Source organism: Ranitomeya variabilis, chromosome 4 (assembly GCF_051348905.1).
Source record: "Ranitomeya variabilis isolate aRanVar5 chromosome 4, aRanVar5.hap1, whole genome shotgun sequence".
Taxonomy (NCBI): domain Eukaryota; kingdom Metazoa; phylum Chordata; class Amphibia; order Anura; family Dendrobatidae; genus Ranitomeya; species Ranitomeya variabilis.
The window spans coordinates 567016968-567042631 of record NC_135235.1 but is presented as its reverse complement, the minus strand read 5'-3'; the positions used below and the strand labels follow the sequence as shown (position 1 = coordinate 567042631).

Sequence of the window (25664 nt, the reverse complement as noted above, 5' to 3'; positions counted from 1 at the left end):
ATGTAGCAGAGCCGATCGAGTTGTGTCAGCTTCTGCACCGCTGCTGCTGTGGGCGCTATACATTCTAAGAGTGTTTTTTGCGAGCAAATTTTCTGTTAGATAGAGAGAGATAGGTTTAGGGAGTCGGGACTAGTTGTAATATCAGCCCTTTTCAGGGTAGGTTACAGCAGTTCCTAGCACTTTTTGCCAGGCAGGTCTGTGCCAGTGCTGTGCAAGTGTTTGTCACAGCATTTGGTGTAATCCAGCTCAGCCAATCCTTTTGGGCTAGTAGCATTGACTGATAGTCATCTGAGTAGCCCGCCTGTGAAGCTAACTACACCACCTGTATATCTAAATTTGTCCTGCATCTAACCCAGTACATAGTTTTGGGCTTAGGAGCAGTGTCTGCACGTCAGTGGAGTAGCCCGCCTGTGAAACTAACTACACCGCCTGTGTATCTTTATTTTTTTTTCTGCATCTAACCCAGTAAATAGTTTTGGGCCTAGTACCACAGTTTGGCCACTCAGTTCTGCTCGGTTGTCATCCATCGGTTGTTGTGCCAACAATTACAGATACAGAGTTGCCAATTAGTTAAGCACCAAAATGAGTGGCAAAAGGCCTGCTGGTGGAAAGGGGAATAGGCGTGTTGGAAAGAGAAAAAAAGGTTGTGTCCATGGGGTAGGTGGTAAAGTAACAGTAACATCTGCAGAAGAAAGACGATCTTCCAGCCAAAGTAAGATGTCTACTTCTTTTCACGGACAATCTGATATGATCCCTTTCTTACGAGCATCGCCAAAAATTCCAGATGAGGCACAAAAACAGCAGGTGCTTGAACGGCTATCAAGTGCTCGTTCAAGTGGGCTCTCCTCCATGTCAACTTAAACATCACAACTACTCCAGTCCTCAGAGTTGTCACCCCAATCGCACTTGCTTGCTCACAGCTCCCAAGTCTCCAGCCACCCGTCTGAGTATGGGGTAACACAGATGTTGAGTCGGCAGAGCTGTTTACTCATACTATAGCCTGGGAATCAGAGGTCTACTCCAGAGCTTCTGTGAATCCAGACGAGGAAATGATCTGCACTGATGCCCAGATTCTTTGTGAGTTGGATCCAGGCCCAGATGAAGAAAGTTCTGAGCATAATGTAGACCCTCGTTCCCAAACTGTAACTCCTGTTGGTGGAGACAATGAGGAAGATGATGATGAGACTGAGATACCTGATTGGAACTTGACTTTTCGGTCAGGGCAGGAAGAGGTTGGCTCTGAGGACGACGGGTGTCAGAACACACAGGATGATGATGACGAGGTTGGAGACCCCACTTACTGTCAACCCACAGTCCGCCAGTCCTTGAGGTCAGCAGAGGAGGTGGAGGAGGATGCTAGTGACGAGTCTGACGACGAGGTTAGGTTGCGCCTACCTGGACAGAGACGGAGTACTGGAAGCACGTCAACAACTGCATCCTCAACCCCAACTGTGCCTCTTAGCAGAAGTCGTGGTGGCTCTTCAGGTCGCACGGGCTCTAAGCCTTGCATAGCCTGGGCATTTTTTGACATTGCAAAGGATGACCCAACTCATGTTGTCTGTAAGATTTGTCAACAAAATCTCTGTAGAGGCCAAAAAATCACTAGCTTGAGTACTTCATGCGTGAACCGTCACATGGATATGAGGCATAAGTTGCAGTGGGAAGCTCACTGTGCCACAACGCAGCCTAGTTGGCCAGGTCAACCACTGTCCGCCCCATCAAGTGCATCCGCGTCCTCGTCTTCATCCTCTCTGACTGTGGGGACAGCAGTCGCACATGGTTTTGGACGCAGAACTTCCACCTCTTTACCGGCAACAGCCAGTGTGATTGGCAGGTCGTCAGGACATTTGCAAGTGGAAGCACCTGCTGGTGTTGAGCGCTCTCAGACATCGACACCACATTTTGATCAAGGCAACATAACATCTCCGCCTGCACCTTCATCACAGACCAGCAGTTTGCCCGGGACACCCTACTCAACTCCGTGTAAGCACGGCAGCCAGCCCTCAGTCCCTCAGATGTGGACAAGTAAAAGACCATTTCCTCCTAGCCATGACAAAGCAAAGAGGTTGAATTTCACCATCTGCAAGCTATTGGCTACAGAAATGCTGCCTTTCCGCCTGGTGGACACAGAGGATTTTCGTGACCTTATGTCCGTCGCAGTACACCAGTACCAGATGCCCAGTCGCCACTACTTCTCAAAGAAAGCTGTGCCTGCGCTACACCAGCATGTCGCACACAACATCACCGCTTCCTTGAGAAACTCTGTGTATGACAGGGTGCATTTCACCACAGACACTTGGACGAGGAGACATGGACAGGGGCATTACATGTCGGTGACTGGGCACTGGGTAACTATGGTGACATCAGGAGAAGGGGCTGCTGTCCAAGTCTTGCTGTCCCCACGAGTTGCTTGTTGATCCTCTGTATCTAGAAGTTCCTCCACTGCTTCTGCCTCCTCAACCTCCTCTCGGTCCTCCACCTGCACCCAAAGCCTGTCTGGTAATGCCACCCGCGTTCTAACTGAGCAGAAGGAATCCTGCACACCTCCTTACTATGCTGTCACCAGAGCTCAATGGCATCAGGCAGTGTTTACATTGAAATGTCTGGGAAATGTGAGTCACACAGCTGAGGAGTTGTGGTCAGCTCTGGAGACCGAGTTCCATCAATGGTTGTCTCCACTCAACCTGCAGCCAGGGAAGGCTGTGTGCGACAATGCTGCAAACCTGGGTGCTGCCCTTCGCCGGGGAAATGTCACACACGTGCCTTGTATGGCTCACGTTTTGAACCTGGTTGTCCAGCAATTTTTATCCCACTATCCCGGACTAGATGGGCTTCTGCAGAGGGCACGGTCGCTGTGTGCTCACTTCCGCCGTTCGCATCCCGCAGCTCAACGACTTAAATCTCTACAGAAGTCGTTGGGCCTGTCAGTTCACCGGCTGAAATGCGATGTGCCCACACGGTGGAATTCAACTCTGCACATGTTGCAGCGACTGTGGCAGCACCGACGAGCCCTGGTGCAATACGTTATGACATATAGCCTGGGCCAACGAGATCCAGAGGTGGGGCAAATCACGCTGCAGGAGTGGTCTCAGATCAGGGACCTATGCACCCTTCTGCACAGTTTTGAAATAGCGACAAAGATGTTTAGTGCTGACGATGCCATTATCAACATGACTATTCCGGTGATTTACATGCTGGAGCACACCTTAAACAGTATTCGGAGTCAGGTGGTGGAACAAGAGGAGGAGGAACAGGAGGAGTCGTATGCCGAAGGGATAATATCTCCAAGGTCCAGACGGTCGGCAGCACCAAGGCGGCTGGCATTGGAGGCTGGGGGAGAGGGATTACCGAAGGCGCATGGTAGCTGCCAAACTGTTGAGGAAAGTGCAGGAGGCGAGGAAGAAGTGCAGGACGAATTGGCGCTGGGCATGGAAGACTCATCAGATGAGGGAGACCTTGATCAAATTTCTGTTGTGCGAGGTTGGGAGAAAGGGCAGAGGAAGGACGCATGATTCTCACCTCGCCGCCACCAAGACAACAAGTACTTGGTCTTCCTGGATGCGCAAGACACATGAGTGCCTTCTTGCTGCACTACCTGCAACATGACCCTCGGATTGTCAGAATCCGAAGTAATGCCGACTACTGGGTTGCCACACTCTTAGATCCCCGGTACAAAAGTAAATTTGGCGAAATAATTCCCGCCATAGAAAGGGATTCACGCATGCAGGAGTATCAGCAGAGACTGTTACAGAATCTAACATCTGCTTTTCCACAAAACACCAGTGGTGCACGTAGTGAATCTCTGTGTTCTAACTTGCCAACCGTGGGACTATCGAGTCATCACTCAAACCGTAACAGTAACATCGTATCTGGTGGTAACAGCAATTTTTTTCAATCGTTTCAAGATTTTTTTAGACCATCCTTTGCAAGGCCACAGGAGACAAGAAGTCTGATTCACAGCCAACGCCTAGAGAGGATGGTACAAGAATATCTCCAAGTTAACATCGATGCCATGAGTGTGGAACTGGACCCTTGCTCATTTGGGGCTTCAAATCTTGAAAAATGGCCTGAGCTCGCCACTCACGCCTTGTGAGATCTTGTCTTGCCCTGCAGCTAGCGTTCTCTCTGAACATGTGTTCAGCGCTGCTGGTGGTGTGCTGACAGATAAGCGCATGCGGCTGTCCAGTGACAATGTAGACAGACTAACGTTCATCAAGATGAACAAATCCTGGATCCGCAAGGACTTTTCTACTCCTGTGTCATCCTGGGGAGACTAAAAGCTTGATGATTTTTGAAAATCACCTCACCAACCGTTTTAAAAAACTCTGGCGAAATTGATGCCACTTAAGTGGTGTCTGTGGCCGAATTTTTGGAAAAAATAGAGACTCTTTATTGAGTCCCCTTGCTGTGTTTTGCATGACGTTGCCATCGTCAGTTCCAGGTGGGTGGGGTCGTCTGCAGAGTCGTTTACGCTCATACTATGGCCTGGGATTCAGAGGTCTGCTCCAAAGCTTCAGTATCTGCTAGTCAGCAGAGTAGCCCATCCACCCACCGCCTGTTTACCTAACTACTATTTTTTAACGGCATCTGGCCCAGGAAATCCTTTTGGGCCTAGTAGCAATTTCTGCTACTCAGCAGCGTACCCCACCCATGAAGCAAGCTACACCGCCTGTTTCCCTAACTACTATTTTTTAATGGCATCTGGCCCAGGAAATCCTTTTGGGCATAGTAGCAATTTTGCTACTCAGCTGCGTACCCCACCCATTAAGCAAGCTACACCGCCTGTTTACCAAACTACTATTTTTTTACAGCATCTGTCCCAGGAAATCCTTTTGGGCCTAGTAGCAATTTCTGCTCCTCAGCAGCGTACCCCACCCATGAAGCAAGCTACACCGCCTGTTTCCCTAACTACTATTTTTTAACGGCATCTGGCCCAGGAAATCCTTTTGAGCCTAGTAGCAATTTCTGCTACTCAGCAGCGTACCCCACCCATGAAGCAAGCTACACCGCCTGTTTACCTAACTACTATTTTTTAACGGCATCTGGCCCAGGAAATCCTTTTGGGCCTAGTAGCAATTTCCGCTACTCAGCAGCGTACCCCACCCATGAAGCAAGCTACACCGCCTGTTTACCTAACTACTATTTTTTAACGGCATCTGGCTCAGGAAATCCTTTTGGGCCTAGTAGCAATTTTTGCTTCTCAGTAGAGTACCCCACCCATGAAGCAACCAACACGGCCTGTTGATCTAATTAATAATTTTTAACTGCATCTAGCCCAGGAAATCGTTTTGTACCTAATAGCATTTTGTGCTACTCAGCAGCTTACCCCACCCATGAAGCAAGCTACACCGCCTGTTTACCTAAGTACTATTTTTATACGGCATCTGGCCCAGGAAATCCTTTTGGGCCTAGTAGCAATTTCTGCTACTCAGCATAGTACCCCACCCATGAAGCAAGCTACACCGCCTTCTTCCTTTCTCAATCTAACCCCTCGGCTCTGGGGTGTCCACTCTTCCTCCAGCTCTCTCCTTCTCACAGGTGGACTACCGCGTGTATTCACACTGTGGCGAGTCTTTTGGGCCCAGGCATAAGAAGTCGTCGAGGTAATGGATAATATGTGCCGCCTTAGAAACATCCATGACGACACATTCGAGGAAGCAACTAAACGCCTCAAATAGTGAGCAGGATATGGAGCACCCCATGGACAAACAGCGATCTATGTAGTATGCTCCTTCACAGAAGCAGCCCAATGGGAGGACACTATTCGGAGGCACAGGTAGAAACCGGAACGCCCCCTCAATGTCTGTTTTGGCCATTAGGGTGCCCCTTCCCAACTTCTTGACCCGCCTGATTGCCTCGTCAAAGGAGGTACAGTACATAGTACTGTACTTGGTTCCGCGTCGATGTTGTCGTTTACTGACCTGCCCCTTGGATATGACAAATGGTGGATTAGTCTGGATGTATTGGGTTCCTTTTTTCGCACAACTCCCAATGGGGGTACCACTACGTCTTCTAAGGAAAGTGTTCTGAATGGACCCGCCGCCATTCTACCTAAAGATATATATATTTTTTTTAACAATGTCTAGGTGTTGGTAGGGTGATTTTAGATTTTTACTTCAGCCTTTCTTGATTTTAGAAGGGCCTGACATGCCTAACTCTGTGTCTCCTCCTCCTTTTACTCCTCCACCTCTTTTCTTTTCGCATGACTATATGTAGTTGTGACTTTTCCATGTGATTGTTGTGTCTTGTGAGCAGTTTGTCAGCTTTTGGACACCTTTTTAAGGTGTTTTCTATGTGTTTTCTATGTGTTTGTATGTGTTTGTGTTTGCCTGCCATTGGTTTCAATGGGGTTCGATGGTGTCCGTCAAACGTTTGATGAACATTCATCGAACACGTCCCAGTTTGACGAACCGAACCGAACTCGAACACTAGGGGGGTGGCTCAACACTAATTGGCATTTAGTGAACCTAGCAAAAAAGCGAAGCAAAATACAAGTTTGGGATTGCAGTTTTTTGCAATTTCACTGTACTTGGAATTTTTTTCCCGTTTTTTAGTATACGACATGGTAAAACCAATGGTGTCGTTCAACAATACAGCTTGTCCCGAAAAAAAAAAAAACTCTCACATGGCCATATTGAAGGAAAAATAAAAAAATTGTGGCTTTGGGAAGGAGTGGAGCGAAAAACGAAAATGCAAAACTGAAAAAAATCTCCGGTCATGAAGGGGTTAAACAGCCAATCATCAAGATCACAGTTGCGAATGGTGTCACCACTCCCCAGGACCATGACTCCATGTGGCCTGTGGTAAGCTTGCAGCAGAACTTTAATGCGATCACCGGATTAAATATATGACCTATCCATACTTTCAAGGTCGTTAAGTACCAGGCGACTTGGACGTATGGATATGTCTAAGGTCATAAAGGGGTTAAGGTTAAAATAGCTTAACCACTTAGTGACTGAGACAGAGTTTATTTACAAACATACATTTCTGACTGATCAGATACATGTTACAGATGATGAAATTTGTCTCAGCCATCTTCCTCCTCTCTTGCAATCGTCCTGAAATGAAACCTTCCTATTCCTTATAATTCTATGTAACTTATTAGCCAGTAAATAGAAAAATATTATATTATATTATATAAGATTTGAGAGTAGTCAGTGGTTGATGCCTTTTAATGGCCGACAAAAGATGGTATCAAATTGCAAGCTTTTGCGACTACTCAGGTCTCTTCATAAGGCATAGAATAATACAAAATCTGAAGAGTCAAATATTTATGCACAGCAATACACAGGAATAATGCAATAGATAAGACAAGTTACGTGAAGCCTAACTATTAGTATGTGTTACAGACTGACCTGGGTTGGAGTACTGGTATTGCAATCACTAGGGGCAGCAATGGCAGGAAGCGTACTCCTGAAATAGCCAGGGGTTGGTACACAGAGATGCAATGTAGTTGAAGCATCAGAAAGTTGGTTAGTCAGGAAATTACCAGAGATTGGTACACTGAGCAGCAGTACAATCTTGTAATTAAAGCAGCAGGTGAAAAGGAAGCTAGACTAAAGACTGGGAGCTCAATAATCTTGCAAGGAAGGAAGTGCAATGCCAGGTTTAAGTAGGATGTTCAAGCAGGTGGAGACAATCAGGAACCACACAGGTACTATTATCTGGGTTAGCAACAAACTGTCCAGTGAGCCGAATTGCTCAGAGAGAAGAGCTGCCGCCTGGTGCACAAGAGCTGCTGAGTTCGAGTCCTGACAGTATGGGAAGAGAAACGGTCCTGGGTGTAATTATTGGGACTAGAGATGAGTGAATATTCCAATGTTCTGTTCGGATTACGATCGCCGAATTTACAATATTCGCCCATTAATTCGCCGAACATTACCGAACGCCATTCAGCTCAATGGGAGGAAAAACAAATGCATGCACAACACCTTGAACGGCCCAAAATGCTGCCAAAACACATCAAATGAGGGACAGACACCAGGAAAGTGGACTCAATTCCCCCTTAGTGCAAATTTTAGCATGGAACTGCAGCAAGCCATGCATGAGGTATCGGGGTCTGGGACAGCACTTACAGCTTTCAATTGAATGTCACAGTAAGACGAGGTGGGTGAGCGATTGATGTAGGCTGTGAGCAGCACGTCTACCTGCTTTCATGCTGAGCCACACTCAGGTGGTACAAATATCAGTTTTGTAGACTACCATTTGTCAGAAAACTTTAAGGATAGTAACATAGGTAGTTGAGTCCAAGGAAGTGGATGCCTGAATGTGTCGGAGTCCTACTGCTACAGGCAACACGCATGAAGGAGACCCAACCAGGATTGTTCACATTTCCAAAAATTACTGTCTAGACACCCCAAAAGTAGCATAATTTTCACCACAGTAGAAATAGTATGATAGGGACCAACAGGTCTTCCACTACACCCAATCCAGCAGATGGACACCCAACCATTAGTATTCACATTTAAACAAATGAGGGTCTTACACCACAGAAGTGGCATCAGTTTCATCACAGTATAGATAGTATAATAGGGACCGACAGGTCTTCCACTACACCCAATCCAGCAGATGGACACCCAACCAGGAGTGTTCACATTTTAAAAAATGAGGGCCTGACACCACCGAAGTGGAATAGCTGTCACTAGAATAGAAATAGTATAATTCTTCCACTACACCAAATCCAACAGATGGACAGCTAACCAGGAGTGTTGACATTTCCAAAAATTACTGGCAGACAACCCAAAGTGGCATCAATTTTACCACAGTATAGATAGTATAATAGGGACCGACAGGTCTTCCACTACACCCAGTCCAGCAGATGGACACCCAACAAGGAGTAATAACCAAGGATCCGAATACATATTAGATAATCCAGGGAAAAGTACCAGTGTACCTATAATAGTAACCCGGATTTATTAAACCATTGCTCCAACTACTGAATATTAGAAAAAGGAGAACCGGGAGCCGGAAGTAAATAAACATGTAAAAAATCTTTATTAATACAGCAATATTAAAAACAGGACATAAGTAATCATGACCGGTGTTCCACAACACCATACGAATGGGGGAAGAAAAAACCCCTGGACCCAAAAAAACCCCAATATTAGAAACGGTGCAAATGTAGCTCATTAAACATAGTGCATGCCATTAGGCAAATATAACAGGAGGAGATATCCTTAACATGTAAGCACCACAGCCCCCATAATACCGGGGCTAATGACAGCAAGGGAAGCAAAAACCGCTAATTGTTGCTCTGTGCATAGTGACAGAGGATCTAAAATGAGTATATATCGCTAACCATCATGAGTAAATTCATATGTAGCAATGCAACAATAAACAAGAAGCTTGCCCGTGCTTGGGGGAAAAGAGGAGAGGGGAGTCCCGCCGGTAGATGGGCCCCGACGCGCGTTTCGCAGCGTATACACGCTGCTTCTTCAAGGGGAAGTAGTAGTCTCAGGTGCTACAGGACCTGCCTATAACCCCCTGACCTGAGTCACGTGTGCGGCAGCCGCCAATCCCAGTAGCGCTATCGGCGCATGCGCACTGCGGCAGGCAGACCTCGCACAAGGACCTGGCGCCACACCGAGCACGCAAGTCAGGAAACAAAGCTCCGGACCTGCGCGCAGGGAGCAGTTGGCGCCCGCCCATGTGCGACAGCCGCCCGCAAGCAGGGCGATGCGCACGGCCACAAGGGGGCGTGCGCTGCAAAAATGTATATGCACTCAGGTAGACCCATGGATACATATGAGGGAAAATAAGCTGAACATTGTGGCCATTGAATCATACATACATCAACCTAACACAGTATGCCAAACAATAGTAACAGTTTATAACAAACATAACACCAATAGCTATCAATATGGCTGTGGCACCAAGGGGAGTGTTGGTATCTTCCAAATGTTTGGCCAGTCAAAATGTTCCAGAAATCCACAGATATGATGAGTATGATGATTCCAGGGGAATGAATGGTAAAAATGAAAGGAGGAGGACCAAGGCAGAGCCCAAGGATTACTAGTAACAAAAAAGAGGGAAAACATTTTTACAAATTAAAAACAAGTTAAAAACATAAGAGAAAAACCACCGGAGGGAACATGATAACAATAAACGATGGGACATCCCATAGAGAGAGACAGGATTAGGGCTAAATGGCAAAAGATAAGTGGCAAGAAATAAGACAATCCAAAACTACAGGAAGGGGGCGAAACTAAGGGATTCATTGAGACCTTTAGGGGTCATGGTATCAAGCAAGGTAATCCACTTAGTTTCAATTTGAGCTAGACGTTTCTTATTATCCCCACCCCTGATACCCAGATGGAGGACATCAATCCCCCTCACTTGTAGTAGCTTCTCGTTACAGCGATAGTGAAGCTTAAAGTGACGGGGGATTGTTTTGAGTTCCACCCCGGGTGACGCCGTCCTGGCCGCGCCAATGTCCCACACATGCTCCCTAACGCGAACTCTCAGTTCGCGCGTAGTGAGGCCAACGTATATCCTGGGGCACGGACAAGTGGCATAATATATCACATTGGTAGTCCCACAGGATATACGTTCTTTGATTTGGAATGTTTATTTACTTCTGGCTCCCGGTTCTCCTTTTTCTAATATTCAGTAGTTGGAGCAATGGTTTAATAAATCCGGGTTACTATTATAGGTACACTGGTACTTTTCCCTGGATTATCTAATATGTATTCGGATCCTTGGTTATTATTAACTATTTCTGTGTGTTTCACAGTTTTTTCAGTGTTTATAATGGACTTTCGTGCGCGTGACCGTACATGGCGCGCACAGCTCAACGAGGTGTTCCATGACGGCATTGAAGGGGGTAACGATGGACCTACCAGAGAGTTACAGGAGGTCATTATACGATTTAAGGACCTTCTCCGCAAAAGAACGAGGATTTGGTGGAACTATGAATTCCTCGATAAATATATCCAAAGAGACCTCATACCTAGGGGACTCCGTATTCAAGTGTTCCCCTCTTTCCCGATTGATGACGAAGAATTTAGGGGCAAATGGGAGGATCTTAGTAACACCTGTTCTCTAGGGTTCATGACCCTACTTAAACAGATGAATCAAAAATCCCTGGATCTCATTGAGACTGAGATCGATAGCCTACAGGCCACCCTACATAAAGACATGACAGGTGATACTTTAAAAAAACTGAATGATGAAATTGATACGGATCTTCAGAGGTGGGCCAAAGAGATACAGGCCACTAAAGCTAAAAAATTCCAGCGTGATATCCAAGACAAGCAACAGTCGAGAGTGTATAGGTGGCAAAATCCGTTGGGTCGTTCCCGTAATAGATCGAGAAATGGTTTTTACTCCAGATCAAGGTCTACTTCTACCCGATCCAACAAGTCTACCTGTGAGGAAGATACCATCGCCTCCGCTCACTCTAGTGGTACTGTTCCTCTGGGATCCAGTGATAAAAGAATGGTCACAAGACAACATAATAAATCCCAGTTGTCCGGAGGGAGGGCTGCCCAGGTTGGTACACAGGGTCATTTACAAGTGCTCAATCTTTCTACCCATACTCTCTCTGAGGATCAGATTTATGTTCTTAGTAGGGGTCTTACCTTTTCCCCCACTAATTCCTTTAATTATTTTGCAGCGTTGAAGGATTTACATTTGTTTTCGCGCAAACTCATCTTAAGGAAGCTCCATGCCAACAGAGATTGTACGGTGGGGATGAGTGAATTAGAGAGGGAGACTCTTCGGGATTTGGAGGACCTACTTGAGGAACAACAGACATTGGATGTAAGTAAATTTCCCTCCTTCACCCGTGCCAGATCGGCCAAGTTTCCCTCCTTGTCCCTGTCTCCAGCAATAGAAGTATTCACCAAATTGGTGGGTGAGGACTTCAAGAAGCTGTCAGCACGGCGAACATATGACAATCTGACCTTTAAAAAACGCCAAGCTGTACAACAACTTAAATCTTTGAAAGACGTGGTATTTAAGCAAGCGGACAAGGGGGGGAACGTGGTGATCTGGCCGTGTGTTAAGTATGAGCGGGAGGTTTTCCGCCAGCTTAGAGATCCCAATACTTACCTCAAGTTATCCTCCAACCCCACAGTCTCCTTCCTACGGGAGCTGGAAAACATCCTCATCGGGGCTCTTGATGATGGTGTGATCACCAAGCAGGTTCTTGATGGGCTGCTGGTAAGGTCACCAAGAGTCCCGACTTTCTACTTATTGCCCAAGGTCCACAAGGATGCCCTCGACCCCCCCAGGTCGTCCTATCGTGTCGGGTATTGATGGTATATGTGACCCAGTCTGTCGCTTTATTGATTACTATCTTAAACCATTGGTAGAGACCTTGCCATCTTTTGTAAAAGACACGACGGACGTCCTGTCTAGGGTCGATGGCATCCTTGTGGACCCGGGCACTATTTTTGTTACAGCCGATGTCGAGAGCCTCTATACGTGCATAGATCACTCTCATGGGTTGGCAGCTGTCCGCCGCTTCCTGGAGGCCTCCGACCTGGGCGGCCCTATGTGTGGGCTAATCCTCGAGCTGGTGGAGTATATCCTCACCCACAATTTTTTTGTCTTTAAAGACAGTTTCTATCTTCAGAAACGCGGCACAGCCATGGGCGCGGCGTGTGCGCCCTCGTACGCTAACCTCTTCCTTGGCGCCTGGGAGAGGGAGATTTTTGGCGACGGGGGCCCACCGCTTGCTGCCCATGTGCTGTGATGGTATCGCTATATCGACGATATTCTGTTTTTGTGGGGGGGGGGGGGGGGGGGTCTGCCCGCCAGCTCGAGGATTTCATGAGGTGTCTTAATGATAATTTAGTTAATATACGGCTCACACATCATTGTAGTGAGGTCGTGGTCGACTTCCTGGACATCCGTCTGGAGGTCGATTCGGACCGGCGCATCCAGACGGATGTCTATAGGAAGCCGACCGCTGTTAATTCTTTATTGCATGCATCCTCAGCCCACTACCCGGCCACCATTAGGGCTGTCCCGGTCGGACAGTTCCTCAGGGTGCGGCGGATTTGCTCCAGTGAGGCCAGGTTTGAATCACAGGCCCTTGATTTAAAGGATAGATTTGCGGCTCGTGGTTACAGCCGCAGGTCCATAAAAGCCGGATACGACCGGGCACGTTCAACACAACGGGGTGATCTTTTGCACTCTAGGGCCCAACGTCGCACTGTGGGTGGAGATGGACATATTAGATTCATCTCCACCTACAATCATGAATGGGAGAGTATGCGGTCCATATTGAAAAGGCATTGGCCGATCCTTCAGGCTGAGCCTTCCCTGTGTGCCACCCTGGGTACCTCCCCCCTCATGACTCCCAGAAGAGGTACTAATCTCAGTAATATGTTGGTGAGGAGCCACTATGTGCCAGCTCCAGTAAGAAACTTTTTTGGTACTGGTGGCCCTCGCCCGGGATGCACCCCGTGTGGACACTGTCTTGCCTGCGCCAATGTCCTGCGCTGCTCCGATTTTGTTTCTAGTGATGGCGTAAAAACATTCCAAATTAAAGAACGTATATCCTGTGGGACTACCAATGTGATATATTATGCCACTTGTCCGTGCCCCAGGATATACGTTGGCCTCACTACGCGCGAACTGAGAGTTCGCGTTAGGGAGCATGTGCGGGACATTGGCGCGGCCAGGACGGCGTCACCCGGGGTGGAACTCAAAACAATCCCCCGTCACTTTAAGCTTCACCATCGCTGTAACGAGAAGCTACTACAAGTGAGGGGGATTGATGTCCTCCATCTGGGTATCAGGGGTGGGGATAATAAGAAACGTCTAGCTCAAATTGAAACTAAGTGGATTACCTTGCTTGATACCATGACCCCTAAAGGTCTCAATGAATCCCTTAGTTTCGCCCCCTTCCTGTAGTTTTGGATTGTCTTATTTCTTGCCACTTATTTTTTGCCACTTATCTTTTGCCATTTAGCCCTAATCCTGTCTCTCTCTATGGGATGTCCCATCGTTTATTGTTATCATGTTCCCTCCGGTGGTTTTTCTCTTATGTTTTTAACTTGTTTTTAATTTGTAAAAATGTTTTCCCTCTTTTTTGTTACTAGTAATCCTTGGGCTCTGCCTTGGTCCTCCTCCTTTCATTTTTACCATTCATTCCCCTGGAATCATCATACTCATCATATCTGTGGATTTCTGGAACATTTTGACTGGCCAAACATTTGGAAGATACCAACACTCCCCTTGGTGCCACAGCCATATTGATAGCTATTGGTGTTATGTTTGTTATAAACTGTTACTATTGTTTGGCATACTGTGTTAGGTTGATGGGCGGGCGCCAACTGCTCCCTGCGCGCAGGTCCGGAGCTTTGTTTCCTGACTTGCGTGCTCGGTGTGGCGCCAGGTCCTTGTGCGAGGTCTGCCTGCCGCAGTGCGCATGCGCCGATAGCGCTACTGGGATTGGCGGCTGCCGCACACGTGACTCAGGTCAGGGGGTTATAGGCAGGTCTTGTAGCACCTGAGACTACTTCCCCTTGAAGAAGCAGCGTGTATACGCTGCGAAACGCGCGTCGGGGCCCATCTACCGGCGGGACTCCCCTCTCCTCTTTTCCCCCAAGCACGGGTAAGCTTCTTGTTTATTGTTGCATTGCTACATATGAATTTACTCATGATGATTAGCGATATATACTCATTTTAGATCCTCTGTCACTATGCACAGAGCAACAATTAGCTGTTTTTGCTTCCCTTGCTGTCATTAGCCCCGGTATTATGGGGGCTGTGGTGCTTACATGTTAAGGATATCTCCTCCTGTTATATTTGCCTAATGGCATGCACTATGTTTAATGAGCTACATATGCACCGTTTCTAATATTGGGGTTTTTTTGGGTCCAGGGGTTTTTTCTTCCCCCATTCGTATGGTGTTGTGGAACACCGGTCATGATTACTTATGTCCTGTTTTTAATATTGCTGTATTAATAAAGATTTTTTACATGTTTATTTACTTCCGGCTCCCGGTTCTCCTTTTTCTAATACCCAACAAGGAGTGTTGACATTTCCAAAAATTACTGGCAGACACCACAAAAGTGGCATCAATTTCACCACAGTCTAGATAGTTTAATAGGGATCGACATGTCTTCCACTATACCCAATCCAGCAGATGGACACCCAACAAGGAGTGTTTACATTTTAAAAAATGAGGGTCTGACACCACCGAAGTGGAATAGCTGTCACGAGAATAGAAATAGTATAATTGGGACCGAGACGTCTTCCACTACAGCTAACACAGCAGATGGAGACCAACCACGACTTTTCACATTTCTACAAATTTGTGTTAACATCAGCAGCAGGCAAAGAAGCCACACTAAAGATATCACACAGAGTGCAGCTATGTGACATTATTAATGCATCACACTAAAAAATGTAACATCAGTTAGTCTGTACAGTCTGCGATTGGGGTGCAAAAGTCCTTGGAGAGCCATCTTGTTGATAGGCAGTGTACAGTTTCAGGGGACAGCCGGCTGTGCTTATCCGTCAGGACACCATCAGCAGCCCTGAAGACACATTCTGAGAGAACGCTGGCTGCCGGGCACTATAAAACCTCCAAGGCGTGTGAGGCGAGCTCTGGCCACTCAGACCAAAATGTGAAAGGGTCAAAACCCTCCCTTATGGTATTTATATTCAGTTTTATGTACTCCTCCACCATCCTCTATTTGTTCACCACGTGTAAGACTTGGACTCAATTGTGCTGGTGCACAAGTTGGTCTAAAAAAAAGTGTCAAGGGACTCGCAGAAATTGCCTCACTTCTACCACTGCTGCTGCTGCTAATGTTTTGGTGTTGACAAATTGACGGGCCGGAGGTTGGAAGTCTAGATCTGCGATGCGAACTGTGTGCTTCACTGCTGTCTTGGGGAAAAGCTCTCTCAAGGTTGTGTAAAAGCTTTTTTTGATACTCCAGCATTCACAGGTCCCTTTCCAGGGTGGAAAGCATCTGGTAAAATTTGGTTTTATAACGTGGATCTAACAGAGTGGCAGCCCAGTAGTCAGCATTATTCGTAATCATAACTATACGGGAATAATGAAAAAAAAAAGGGAAAAGGGTCAGCTTATTACATCCAGTCCTTGGACCTCCTGTTTGCATACCAACGCTTTGCACGGATAAGGGTGAGACGGCCACAGCAAAATCCAAGGAAAGGGAAAAATATCCAGCAAATGGCAAAGGTAATTAAAAATTAACTTTTATTCCTTAATGGTAAAAAAGTACTCCAACATATGGCATCCAGCACTTTGACACACTAGCAGGTAACACCAGCGATCAACGCGTTTCGAGTTTTCGTCTTATTCATGATCTAACTGAAAAATGGATAGATCTAAAATATATAGTCTATCCCAAAACCCTCATTGATCTGCTTCCTTGGATAAATAACGTGCAGACCAGCATGTTCATTAAAGGTCATTATGCATACATATGTGGTAGGTAGATCATACATATAAGAACACGAGAACGATTAAAATCACTGACACAATTACATAATGTATGCAAAAAAAAAAGGAAATAAAGAAACAATAAATAAAGTTATTTAAAAATAAATTCAATATTGTGTGGTTAAATCATGTCTTGCATTAAGACTGTTCGGGACACGAGTATCTAACATAAACATCTAGTACGATTCTCTATTTTGTAATTTCCTCTTATGATTTCCTCCCCTTAATGGTTTATATACTTTTTCTATTCCAGTAAATTTGAAATGTGTGGTGTTCCCTTGTGTATGTTTGAAAAGTGTTTTGATGCTGCCGATGTTGCAATCGCTGTAGGGTTAATCGCATCTGAGAGGTGCCGCCTATTGCGGACTTTCAATGGACAGGTTGTGCAGCCGACATATTGTAATTTGCATTCGGAGCATTCTATTACATACACAACATAAGAGTTGTTGCAATTAATAAAATTGCGTATGGGATAAATCAAGGAATTATGAGTGGAATAAAAACTATTTTTTTGTGCATTTTCAGATGCTGTACAGCGGTTTGCTCCACATTTATAAAACCTTTAGTATGACAAAATTTCTGGATGAAAAGATTTCTTAGAATCACTGGTGAACAAACTAGGAGATAGAATGGAACCTAGAGTAGGGGCATGTTTTGCTACGAATTGAATATTGTTTTTTAGAATTTCCTTTTGTGGTTTTTTATAAACCATTAAGGGGAGGAAATTACAAAATAGAGAATCTTACTGGATGTTTATGTTAGATACTCTTGTCCCGAATGGTCTTAATGCAAGACATGATTTAATCACACAATATTGAATTTATTTTGAAATAACTTTATTTATTGTTTCATTTTTTCCTTTTTTTTTTGTATACATCATCTAATTGAGTCAGTGATTTTAATCGTTCTCGTGTTCTTATATGTATCATGTAGCTACCACATATGTATGCATAATAACCTTCAATGAACATGCTGGTCTGCACGTTAAAATTATCCAAGGAAGCAGATCAATGAGGATTTTGGGAAAGACTATATATTTGAGATCTATCCATCTTTCAGTTAGATCATGAATAAGATAATGTCGAAAAGCGTTGATCACTGGTCTTGTCTACTTGTTGTTTCAAAGTGCTGGATGCCATATGTTGGTGTACTTTTTTACCATTAAGGAATAAAAGTTAATTTTTAATTACGTTCGCCATTTGCTGGATATTTTTCCCTTTTCTTGATTATACGGGAATAATGTTGCGGATAGTGCAGCAAGAAGGCACTCAAATGTCAGGCTCAACCATGAGGTCCAAGTCCATGCTGTGTTGGTGGCTGGGTAAATATTAGGCTTGTTTCCTCAGTCCCCTCCCACCAATCACGAACAACAGAGAGGGGAGGATTATCCTCTTCATCTGACAGTTGCTCTCCCATCTCCTCTTTCTCCTACATTTGTTCTTCGGATTTCCCTTGGCTCCCGCCTGTGTGTCGACAGTCTTGAACTTAGAGACAATGTTATCCCTTCCTCTTCCACCTCTACTTCCTCCTCTTCTTCTGGGACCACCATCTCTTCCCGCAGGCTATTCAAAGTCTGCTCCAGCATATAGATGACCGGAATAGTGATGCTGATGACGGCATCGTCCGCACTAATCATCTTAGTACCTATTTCGAAACTGTGCAGAAGGGTGCAGAGGTCCTTAATCTGTGCCCACTGTGTAAATATTTTATGCCCCACATCCCTACTGCGTTGGCCCAGGCTTTACAACATGACATGCTGTGTCAGGGCTTGTTGCTCCTGCCACAGTCTCTGCAACATGTGCAGAGTGGAATTCCACCGCATCGGCACATTGCATATCAACCTGTTAACTGGCATGGACAAAGACCTCTTTATTGATGCAAGTCGATGACCAGAGGGGTGCGAACAGCGGGAATGAGCACATAGCTTACGTTTTTTCTGGAGCAGCTCACCCAAGCCAGGATAGTGGTGCAGAAAATGCTGTACCACCAGGTTGACATGAGCCATGCAAGGCAAGTGTGTGAGCTTGCCTCGCCATTGGGCCGCCACCAGGTATGCACTGTTATCGGACTCGGCCTTCCCTGAAAGCAGGTTCAGTGGAGACAGCCATTGATCAAACACAGCTTGGAGAGCTGTCCACAACTCTTCAGCTGTATGACTTCGATCTCCAAGGCATATCAATTTTAATACTACCTGATTGCTGTGAGCCCTGACTTGCCAGTACTGAGGTGGTGGTGATTCGCTCTGCACTGTTGGAACGCATGTCTCGTTAAGGCAGAGGTTGAGGGCGCAGGTGGAGGCCCTAGAGGAGGCAGAAGCAGTGGAGGAAGAGTTAAATGTAGAGGTTTGTCTTGCTAGACTTGGGTATTCCAAGACTTGTGGAGCAGCACCTGTACCCACATTCACCAGAGTCATCCAGTGCCCAGCCACCGAGATGTAATGCCCTTGGCCATGCTTATGCGTTCAAGTGTCTGTGGTGAAATGCACCCTGGCAGACAGAGATTTAGTCAAGGAACGGGTGATGTTGTCTGTGACACGCTGGTTTAGCGCAGGCACAGCTTTCTTAGAAAAGTAATGGCGACTGGGTAATTGGTACTGAGGGACTGCGACGACCATCAGCGTTCAGAAGCCGTCTGTATCTACCAGGCGGAAAGGCAGCATTTTATGTGACCACAACTACGGAAAATGGGCTGGCTGCAGTGCTGTGAGAGGGCGGATTACGGTGAACCGGACCAACTGCTGGACTGTGAGGGAGGTGCAGGCGAAGATGTTGCGTTGGATTGAGAAACTTGTGGTGTGCTCATTCTCTGAGATCGGTCAAAAACAGCAGGCATGTCCAATTCCGTTACAGCTGACGGCGGGCTCTCAATCAGCGTGACTGGCGCGGGTAAACCTCCAAGGTTGTGAGGTCGAAGGCCTGCGTCTTAATAGTTGGCACAGTACTAGAGGGGGAGGAATTTGGCACAGTACTAGAGGGGGAGGATGAATCAGCAGCAGATGCAATTGATGAAGTGGCTGATGGTTGTTGAGGTCCCCTGGTCCATATTTTTGCGCAGTGAGATTCCCACAGTAAAGCATATTGATTGCGCATGTGAAGGTTCATACATGTAGTAGTCAAATTATTGCACTTTTTACCTCCACTCATTTTTTTTGCATATCATTGAATGAAATAATCCAGTTGGAAATCTTTATTCATTACATAGTGGAATGTGTTGACAATAAAACCTAAAAATTATCAACGTAAATCACAACTAATATCCCACGGAGGTCTGGAGTTGGAATGATGCTCAAAATCAAAGTAAAAATGAAGTTACAGGCTGATCCAACTTCAGTGGAAATGCCTCAAGACAAGGAAATGATGCTCAGTAGTGTGTGTGGCCTCCACGTGCCTGTATGACCTTTCTACAAAGCCTGGGCATGCTCCCGGTGAGGCAGCGGATGGTCTCCTGAGGGATCTCCTCCCAGACCTGGACTAAAACATCCGCCAACTCCTGCGCAGTCGATGGTGCAACGTGACGTTGGTGGATGGTGCGAGACATGATGCCCCAGATGCGTTCAGTCGAATTCAGGTGGGGAACAGGCGGGCCAGTCCATAGTTTCAATGCCTTCATCTTGCATGAACTGCTGAGACACTCCAGCCACATGAGGTCTGGCACTGTCCTGCATTTGGAGGAACCCAGGGCCAACCTCACCAGCATATGGTCTCACAAGTGGTCTGAGGATCTCATCTCGGTACCTAATGGCAGTCAGGCTACCTCTGGCGAGCACATAGAGGGCTGTGCGGCCCTCCAAAGAAATGCCACCCCACACCATTACTGACCCACTGCCAAACCGGTCATGCTGAAGGATGTTGCAGGCAGCAGATCGCTCTCCACGGCATCTCCAGACTCTGTCACGTCTGTCACATGTGCTCAGTGTGAACCTGCTTTCATCTGTGAAGAGCACAGGGCGCCAGTGGCGAATTTGCCAATCCTTGTGTTCTGATGGGTCCATGCCTCCAGAACCACGGGCTGGGCATAAAGTACTTGTCACTACAACGCCAGTTTGCAATTTTCACTTGGCAACATTCATAGCTGCTTGTTTCTGGAAAATACCCATGAAGTCAAAATAGTTAAATTCCCCAAGAGGCATAGTTTCCAATATGGGGTCACTTGAGAGGGGATTCTGCTCTTCTAGTCATTGGGGACTTTGTATATGGAGTCCAAAAACTGTTCTAGGAAAATCCGCTCCAGGAGGCATATAGAGTTCCATTCCTCTAGAGTCACTCTGTATGGCTAAGTAGTACTGTATAGCCACATATGGAGTATTGACACATTCATTAGAAATTGTAGGACATATTTTGATGCTATTTGTACCCACTTCTTGTGTGAAAATGAAAAAACTGGGGCTAAAACAAAATGTTGATGGTAAAAATGTTTTCTTCACTGCCCAGTGGTATAAAATTCTGTGACACACCTGTGGTAATAATATGATCACTGCACACCTAGATGAATTCAATGAGAGGTGTAGTTTTTAAAGTGGGGTCACTTATGGGGAGTTCTGCTGTTCTGGCACCTCATGGGCTCTCCCATTGGGTCATGGCACCTGCAAACCATAGCAGTAAAGTCTGGCACTCTTTGCATTCTGAGCTTTGCATTGTGTCTGAAAAATATTTCCCGATTACATGTAGGGTATTGGCCTACTGAGGAGCAAATGGACCTCAGTTTGTTGTAAAAAAAATCCTATTAGCCCTTAGAAAAATTAAAATCTTGGGGCTAAAGCAACATTTTATTGGTAAAAATGTTATTTCTTCACTGCTCAGTGGTATAAAATTCTGTGAGGCACATGTGGTGTCAATATGACCACTGCACCATTAGATGAATTCATTGGGGAGTGTAGTTTGTCAAAGAGTTCACATATAGGAGGTTTCTGTTGTTCTTGCATCTCAGGTGCTCTGCCAATAAGACATGGCACCCTCAAACCATTCCAGCAAAATCTGAACACCAATACGGCGCCTCTTCCCTTCTGAGCTTTGCACTGTGCCTCAAAAGTAGTATTCCCCCACATATGGGGTGTCAGGGTAGTCAGGAGAAATTGTACAGTAAACTATGGTGCACTTTGTCCTGTTACTCTTATGAAAATGCAAAATTTGGGGCCAAAATAACATTTTTGTGGGGACATTTGATTTTTTTATTTTTTTTAATTTTCACTGTTCAGTGTTAGAAACGTCTGTGAAGCACCTGTGGGTTCAAGGTGCTCACTAGAGATGAGCGAATTTAATCGGGTCCCTGCTTATACAGCAAACTATAGTGCTTACCGAATAAGCTGCAGAGGGAATCCGGATACATGGAGCGGTCCAACTGATCACCTGTTCGGCTCCGCAGCTGCTTGTGTCGCGGCTGTGTCATAGTCATAACACATGCATGGAGAGCCTGTGTGTTGGGTTCTCCATACATGTGTTGTGACAGTGACACAGCCGCGACACATACAGCTTCGGAGCCAAACAACTGATCAGCCGGCGCACTCCATGCATCTGAGTTCCCTATGCAGCCTATTCGGTAAGTACTATAGCTAAGCAGGGTCCCGGTAAGATTCGCTCATCCCTAGTGCTCAGCACATATCTAAGTACATTTCTTGAAGGTCTAGTTTTCAAAATTCATTCACTTGTGGAAGGTTTCCACTGTTTAGGCACAACAAGGGCTCTCCATATCGGACATGACATCCACTAAAGATTCCAGGAAATTTGACATCCAAAAAGTCAGACGCTCCTTTCCTACTGAGCCTTTCATGTGCCCAAATTGTAGTTTTCTCCCTTATATGGGTATCGTCGTACTCAGGAGAAATTGCACAACAAACTGTACGGTGCAATTTCTCCTGTTACTCTTATGAAAATGCAATATTTTGTGCTAAAAATATAAATGTAGGGTAATTTGATTTTTTATTTTATTTTTACGGCTCAAAATTTTAAAATTCTGTGAAGCACCTTAAGGGTTCAATGTGCTCACCTTACATCTAGATCAGTTCCCTGAGGGGTATAGTTTCCAAAATGGTGTCACTAGTGGGGGATTTTCACTGTTTAGGCACATTGGGGCTCTCCAAACGTGATATGACATCCGCCAATTGTTCCAGCAAATTTCGCGTTCAAAATGTCAAATGGCGCTGCTTCCCTTCCGAGCTGTGCCATGCGCCCAAACAGTGGTTTTCTCCCTTTTGTGGGGTATTGGCATGCTCAGGAGAAATTGCACAACAAATTTTGATGTCCATTTTTTCCTGTTACCCTTGTGAAAATAAAAATAATTGCATCTGAAGTCAATTTTTTGTGAAAAAAAGTTTATTGCTTTTGTATTTTTATTCTCAAAAAATTTCTGTGAAGCACCTAAAAGGTTAATAAATTTGTTGAATGTGGTTTTAAGCACCTTGAGGGGTTCAGTTTTTATAATGGTGTCATTTGTTTTTTCTATCATATAGATACCTCAAAATGACTTCAAATGTGATGTGGTTTCTAAAAAAAAAATGATTTTGTAAATTTTGCTGGAAAAATGAAAAATTTCTGGTCAACTTTTAACCCATATAACTTCCTAACAAAAAAATTATGTTTCCAAAATTGTTTTGTGTGACATATCTCTGTCATCTAAGGGCGTGAAAATTCAAAGTTGGAAAGTTTCAAAATTTTCGCCAATTTCCATTTTCCGCAAGTCATACTGAAGAAATTTTACAACTATCATAAAGTGCAATATGTCACGAAAAAAAATCTCAGAATCACGGGGATCCATTGAAGTGTTCCAGAGTTATTACCTCATAAACTGACAGTGGTCAGAATTGTAAAAATTGGCCTTCTCATTAACGTGCAAACCACCCTTGGGGGTAAAGGGGTTAATAAAGATACTGACCAACCAATGCTGGGTTATGTGTGTTGGCCACAGTTCTTTATACCATACATAGCCAGAAAACATTCCATGTTAATTCTCATTTTATGCTTTATAACCAACAAAATTTTCAAAGGACAACCGCAGGTCTTGCAAATAATGCTTACTGAGCATGGACGAGATCCGCCATGCTGTGACAACTAACGAAAACCACACTGTAAATCAAATTTCTTCTTCAATTTATTCAGAAGCACAAAAAAACTAAAGGAGGTAGGGCATGTTCTTCTTCACTGGTAAGACGCTGTCTTAATGACCACTGGATCCTTTTTCCCAGTTATATTACCTTTTGCATACCATACACCCAAAAACCATAGAACTGTGCCACAAATTCCTGCACTTTTCTTCAACCTTTGAGAGGGCCAACACCAACTCCCTCACAGTTCTAGGCCTTTGCCCTACTCTGTTTCTGGGCCATATCTGAATTTACAGCAAAATCCTTATGTTACCCAATCATATCTTGCTGTGGTTTTGGAAGGAAATTTGCAGACAGGTTTACGTTGGAAAAATCGAATACATGTAGATTGACAGTAGTATTCAATTCCTTCGCCTTTGTAACATAAATTCCTTCCTAATAATTTAGATTGATTACTTACAGTAGAACTATTTTCTCATCATTATTTTATAGAGTGTTTACTTTTCCCTGCATTTCTGCTCATTTAGATAATCATAAGGTAAGTAATCAAAATGTATATATTATTTGTTTGTTCTTTTTGCTTTACTTGGTTATGTGGAGATAATGATTCCAGTACTTTAAGGAAATCTGTCACATGAAGTCCGATTAATGGACAGCATGGTATAGAGAGAGAAAAGCTTTTCAAACTAGTATGTAGGTTTGTGGGAAAAGATGACTGAGTGGTCCTACTCGGTAATTAACAGCTGTCTCTGCATGCACAGTCATACTGGGAAGGCTGTCAGTCACTTAAAAGGACCTCCTACTAGACTTATATGTATACATAGATTTTAGTAAATGAAATGCAAGTTTTATTTAAACTTTTCCTTCAAAACCGTTTATCAGTCTGATTAGCTCCCACTGTACTAGAACATCCTGCCTGCAGACCATTCTTGACAAGACATGTTCCCTTTAAATGCTGCATTAAATAATGAATTCATCATCTAAGTAGTAAGGCTGGAGTGGGGGGAGAGCTCCAATTTAATTGCCTATCACTAAGGCCGGTTTCACACATCAGTGTCTCTGGTACGGGTGGTGACAGTTTTCTCACATACCTGAGACACTGACACACGTAGGCCCATTCAAATGAATGGGTCTATGCACATGTCAGTGTGTTTTCACGGACCGTGTGTCAGTGTGCAAAACACGCAGACATGTCCGTTTTCACCTGGACACACGGGCCGCAAAACGTGCCTAACATGTGCACACGGAGAACAGTGCACTCTGTCCTCGGTGTGCACGGTCGGCCGACGGGGAAGTAGCGCTACTGTAAGCTGCTGTTCCCCAGCGGCTGGTGCTGAACACGGCTGTCATTATTCCCTGCTCTGCCAGTGAGCAGCGCGAGCAGGGGAGAATGAATGAATGAAATACCCGACGTGGGGTCCCCCTATGTTTTTAAACCAACCCGGCAAAACTCACAGGTGTGGGCTGCTGTTCTCAGGCTGGTAAGGGGCCATGGATATGGACCCCCCCAGTAAAACAGTAGCCCACAGCTGCCCAGGAAAGGCGCATCTATTAGATGTGCCAATTCTGGATTTTTGCCGTGTTCTTCTTACTTGCCGTGTAGCGGTGGCAAGTGGGATAATGAGGGGTTAATGTCATCTTCCTATTGTAAGTTGACATTAAGCCTGACTTAGTAATGGAAAGGTGTCAATAAGACACCTCCATTACTAATCCTATAGTTGGTAAAGGGTTAAATAAACACACAGTAAGAATAAAGTTTTTTAATGAAATCATACACCACACAGTTTTGCCATCTTTATTATACTGTAATCCAAGCGACGCCCTCTATCTCATGTAAAAAAAATAAAAATAATAAATCAACAATATACCCATACCTGTCCCACGCCGTAATCCATATCTAGGGGATATACAGTTTACAACCGGGAGTGGTGCTAATGTGACCGCTCCGGCTGTAAACTACTGGGGAATGAATTACACGCAGCGTGAGCAGGCTCAGTTACTAGCGGTGACGTCACTGAGTCTGTGCTCACTGCCAGCATGAACTCCTGTTACCCAAGACCGTGAGAGAATGCAAGTGATGAGGTATCTGACAGAGCTTGAACTTCCGTGACCTCTTCACTTGCATTCTCCTGAGGTCACAGGAGTTCATGCCGGTAGCGAGCACAGACTCAGTGATGTCAGCTCTAGTTACTGAGCCTGTGC

At 45.3% G+C, this 25664-nt stretch overlaps 1 protein-coding gene across 3 annotated transcripts in view; it reads left to right on the top strand.

Annotated features, from left to right (window-relative positions):
* SYCP2 (synaptonemal complex protein 2) overlaps positions 1 to 25664 on the top strand; it is a 551324-nt gene that overhangs the window by 200611 nt on the left and 325049 nt on the right. For all 3 annotated transcript variants that reach the window (XM_077252835.1, XM_077252834.1, XM_077252836.1), the window contains one exon: positions 23955 to 24000. In XM_077252835.1, the coding sequence (XP_077108950.1) occupies positions 23955 to 24000 (46 nt within the window). The remainder of the gene's footprint in view (positions 1 to 23954; positions 24001 to 25664) is intronic.